Genomic DNA, 4,486 nt, shown 5'->3' on the forward strand with positions numbered 1-4,486 from the left:
AAGTGGTGCTGTGGCTCAAGTGGTAGAGCGCTAGCCTTGAGCTGAAGAGCTGAGGGACAGCGCCCAGGCCCAGAGTTCAGGCCCCATGACTGGACCCAAAAAAACAAACAAAAAATTGCCAGATGAAACTGTAACCCCCACCTCTGCCCATCACCTTTATAATAACAAAAATTAATAAAATATTTCATTTGCTAAAAAAAGTCTTTATAAGAAATGTTTTTTTTTTAATTGCCAAATGATGGTGGCTCATGACTGTAGTCCTATGCAGAAGGCTGAGATCTGAGGATCATATTTTGAAACCAATCCATGCAGAAAAATCCATGAGACTCTTATCTCTAATTAAACCACCAAAAAGCTAGAGGTGGAAGTGTGGCTCAAGCGGCAGAACACCAGCCTTGAATAAACTAAACTCAGGGACAGTGCCCAAACCCTGAGTTCAAGCCCCAGAACCATCCACAAAACAGAAATAAAAATAGTTAAAATGGCACATGTTGTATATTTTGCCCCAATTAATTTCAAAGTAGCTCATTACTTATGGCAAAATAAAATTAGAAAAAAAATAGAATAAGGAAAGGAGTTCTAACCACACCCAGAGGCAAACCCCCGTATACTGTGAGTTGGATTAGGAAAAAGAACTTGAGTGGAATAGGAAAGAGAGCAGGAGGAAGAACCAGCCAAGTACCTGTCCCAATGCCCTAACTTGACTTCCTACATTAACATGTCTTAGATTATCCTTCTAGAACTTTCCATACATTTCCAGTGTATGTGTACGGACATAGGAACTAGTCACCTTAAAGGAGATGTGCTCTGACCATTCCTATTCCTATCACTTCACCCTTCATTCACATCAGTCTCTTAGCACGCCTCTGGTATGTCTGCAGATTACTTGGTGTTTCCAGTATCTCATTGCTTATGTGCACAATCACAAATTCCCTGGTCCTCAAGAGTTGGATAGTTACTGTCACCCTAGCTACATGGGAGGCTGAGATCAGGAGGATCTCAGTTCCAAGTCAATCCAGACAAAAATGTCTGTGAGACTCCCATTACAACAGAAGCAGCTGAGTGTGTGGGTGTGGGGATGCAGACCTGCCATCCTAAATATAACAGGAAGACCAGAATAGGCAGCTTGAAGTATAGGCACACACTTGGGTAAGAAGAGACTTTATCTAAAAAATAACCAGCACAAGCTGGGAGCCGGTGGCTCAGCCTGTAATCCTAGCTACTCAGGAGGCTGAGATCTGAGGATTGTGGTTCAAAGCCAGCCTGGGCAGGAAAGTCCTCCAAATAAACCACCAGAAAACCAGAAGTGGTGCTGTGGCTCAAGTGGTAGAGTACAAGCCTGAGCTGAGGAGCTCAGGGAAAGATCCAGGCCCAGAGTTCAAGACCCTTGACTGACAAAAAAAAAAATAAAAATAAAAAAATAACCAGCACATATGGATGGGAAGGTGGCTCAGAGGTAGAGTGCTTGCCTTGCATGCATGAAGCTCTGGGCCAATTCCTCAGCACCACATAAGCAGAAAAAGCTGGAAGTGGCATTGTGGCTCAAGTGGTAGAGCACCAGCCTTGAGCTGAAGAGCTGAGGGACAGTGCCCAGACCCAGAATTCAGTCCCCATGACTGACAAAAATAACATAAAATAAAATAAAAACAGCACAAAAGAAAAGATGTCATGAGGTACATATAGTTCAGCAGTGGACCACCTGCATACCAAGCACGAGATCCTGAGCTCAGTCCCTCAGGACCACAAGGGAGAGTTTAATTGACTATTTTTTTATGTGCTGTTGTGCTCTTGCTTGGTTTTCTTGCACATGGCTGGTGCTCTACTACTTGAGCCATGCTTCCAGTTCAGCTTTTTGCTACTTAACTGGAGATGGAATTTTTGTAGACTTCTCTGCTCAGGCTGACTTCAAATGGTAATTGTCCAGTCTCAGCCTCTTGAGTAGCTAAGATTACAGGCAGGAGCACGTAGAACCTAGCATAACTGAGCCTAATCATAGTAATATGCAGTGTTTCTAACACTCTGACAGGTACCAGGTCAAGGTCCTTGCTGGAGTGCTTTCGTGCTCATTCACAATACATGGACACCCAACTTCAGGCAGAAAGTATGGTGGAGAGCCTGGGGGGAACCTGAGGATAGACCCTCACGTCCTCCTGTCCTTCCAGACAAACCACTTGATCCCCTGGGCTCCAGGTGCCAAAGGAGACCTGGGGATGGTTGACAAGTGGACAGGTCAGATGCACCCCTCCGTGCCAGGGAGACCCCACGCTGGACAGCGAGACTTACCATGGAGAGAATGACCAGGGCAGGGAAAAATCCCATGACCACGTAGCAGAGCAGCTCCACAAGTTTGTACCTGGCAGGAAGACAAGCCACACTGGCCCTGAGACAAGCAGCCCCCGCCACCCCCCCTGAAAATCACACAGCTCCCTGATTCTGGGAAGGAAGAGCTCTCTTTGTGCCACACTCCCTGGCCTGGTGTCCTAACAGGTGGTGGAAGTCGTATCACTTTGGGCAAGTTTGAGACTCTGGAGCTAGAGCAGGGATTGCACATACTGAACACAGCATACAGGTGGGTACTTCCAATGCAGAAATAACTAGTAAATCCCAGCATCTTTTCCTACAGAACTGAAGCAGCCACCCTCAATGGAGCCAAAAGCAATGCACTGTCCGGGACTGAGTTGCCTCCAGAGGCCCCATGGGCTCTGAGATTCCAAGAGCCCCTCTTTTGCTTCTCTAACCTATCATTTGATTCTGCCCATCCCTGTCATGTAGCAGGACAAAGACTGGGGGAAAGCACCTTCCTATCCCCTCTCCTTCATCTGCCAACATCGGTGATGGGTGAAGGAGATCAATGGACCCAGTGATCTGTGATGTCGTCAGTGGACTCGTGAGGACTGATGCTCAGCCATGGCCTCAACAGAACTGTACCCTCATACTTCTGGGGTCATCCTGGGGAGAGGCCCCACCCACCCACTGTGACCCCCTACTCAGGCCCTGGCTTACCGCTCATGGAAGAAGAACACATAGACAGTACCAACAGAGGCCATAATCCAGACAAGCCAGCGCATGTGGGAGGCCCAGGGGCCCAGCTCTCGAAGATTCAGCCTGGGAGAAAAAGAGCCATGGCTCAACCTGAGGGGCCCCCTTGGACCTGGCCCTGCAAGGAAGCCGATTCCATGGCCAGAGACGCCCTGTTCCCAGAAGTGCTGCACAGGGGGCCATAGGCTCTTGCAGGAAGAGTCTGGACAGGCAGAAAGGTTGCTGGACAAGCCAAAATAACCATCAATGGTGGGCCCAGAGTCCCTTCTTCAAAATGCTCAGGATATGGAATATTTCAGATTTTGGATCCCCCCCCAAGTTTTGGAACATTTATACATGCATAAGGAAATACCTTAGGGCTGGGACACAAGTCTGCACATGGAATTCACTTAGGTCCCACATATACCTTATACACAGAGACTGGACATATATTTTTTTTAATTTTATTTATTTTTTGATCAGTCATGGGGCTTGAACTCTGGGCTTGGGCACTGTCCCTGTGCTCTTCAGCTCAAGGTGAGTGCTCTACTGCTTGAGCCAAAGCGCCACTTCTGGTTTTCTAGTGGTTTACTGGAGAAAAGAGTCTCACGGACTTTCCTGCCTGGACTGGCTTTGAACTGTGATCCTCAGATCTCAGACTCCTGAGTAGTTAGGATTACAGGCGTGAGCCACCGGTACCTAGTTTGGAGATATTTTTTGAGATAGCACTATAGGCTGGGCTGGAACCTAAAAGTCCTCTTGCCTTAGCCTCCTGAGTGCTGATTATAGGCATGTACTACCATGCCTGGCTCTTATACATTATTTTCAGTGCAGCTATGTTCTGACCCATGCAACTTCTCACTTGAGGCTGAGTCTGGTGTTTTCCCATTTGTGGGAAATGTCTTATCAGTTCCAGAAAAATTTAGAATATTGGAGCACTGTAGATTTCAAGTATCCAGACTTGGATAATCAATCTTAACCAGAGGAAATTGGCCAAGAAAGGAAAGAACGTCTCAAACATGTAGATGTAAAAATGAGAAAAGTGAACTTGGGTGCTGCTGGCTCAAGCCTGTCATCCCAGCTATGTGGAAGACTGAGCTCAGGACGAGGGTGTCTCAGGCCAGCATCAATTCAGTGGCTCATACCTATCATCCTGAGATCACAAGGAGCGTGGTCCCAAGCCAGTCTGGGAAGAAAAAGTCCACAAGACACCAACTCAGTGGGAGACACCAACTCAGTGGAAGAAGTTGTGTGTGGCTGGGCACCAGTGGCTTATGCCTGTAATCCTAGCTACTCAGGAGGCTGAGATCTGAAGATCAAGTTCAAATCCAGCCTGGGCAAGAAAGTCCATGAGACACTTATCTCCAATAAGCCACCAGAAAACTGGAAGTGGCACTGTGGCTCAAGTGGTAGAGCACTAGCCTTGAGCTGAAGAGCTGAGGGACAGTGCCCAAGCCCAGAGTTCAAG

General features: G+C 47.5%; 1 protein-coding gene across 1 annotated transcript in view; it reads right to left on the bottom strand.

The window, feature by feature from the left end:
- The window catches only part of Mmd2 (monocyte to macrophage differentiation-associated 2), a 16,411-nt gene that overhangs the window by 1,525 nt on the left and 10,400 nt on the right, over window positions 1-4,486 (bottom strand). The window contains exons 5-6 of the mRNA XM_013023386.1: window positions 3,004-3,105; window positions 2,284-2,353 (exon numbers count right to left, since the gene is read on the bottom strand). Of these exons, the coding sequence (XP_012878840.1) occupies window positions 2,284-2,353; window positions 3,004-3,105 (172 nt within the window). The remainder of the gene's footprint in view (window positions 1-2,283; window positions 2,354-3,003; window positions 3,106-4,486) is intronic.

The sequence above is a fragment of the Dipodomys ordii genome, unplaced genomic scaffold (genome assembly GCF_000151885.1).
Source record: "Dipodomys ordii isolate 6190 unplaced genomic scaffold, Dord_2.0 Scaffold68, whole genome shotgun sequence".
In the NCBI taxonomy this organism is placed as follows: domain Eukaryota; kingdom Metazoa; phylum Chordata; class Mammalia; order Rodentia; family Heteromyidae; genus Dipodomys; species Dipodomys ordii.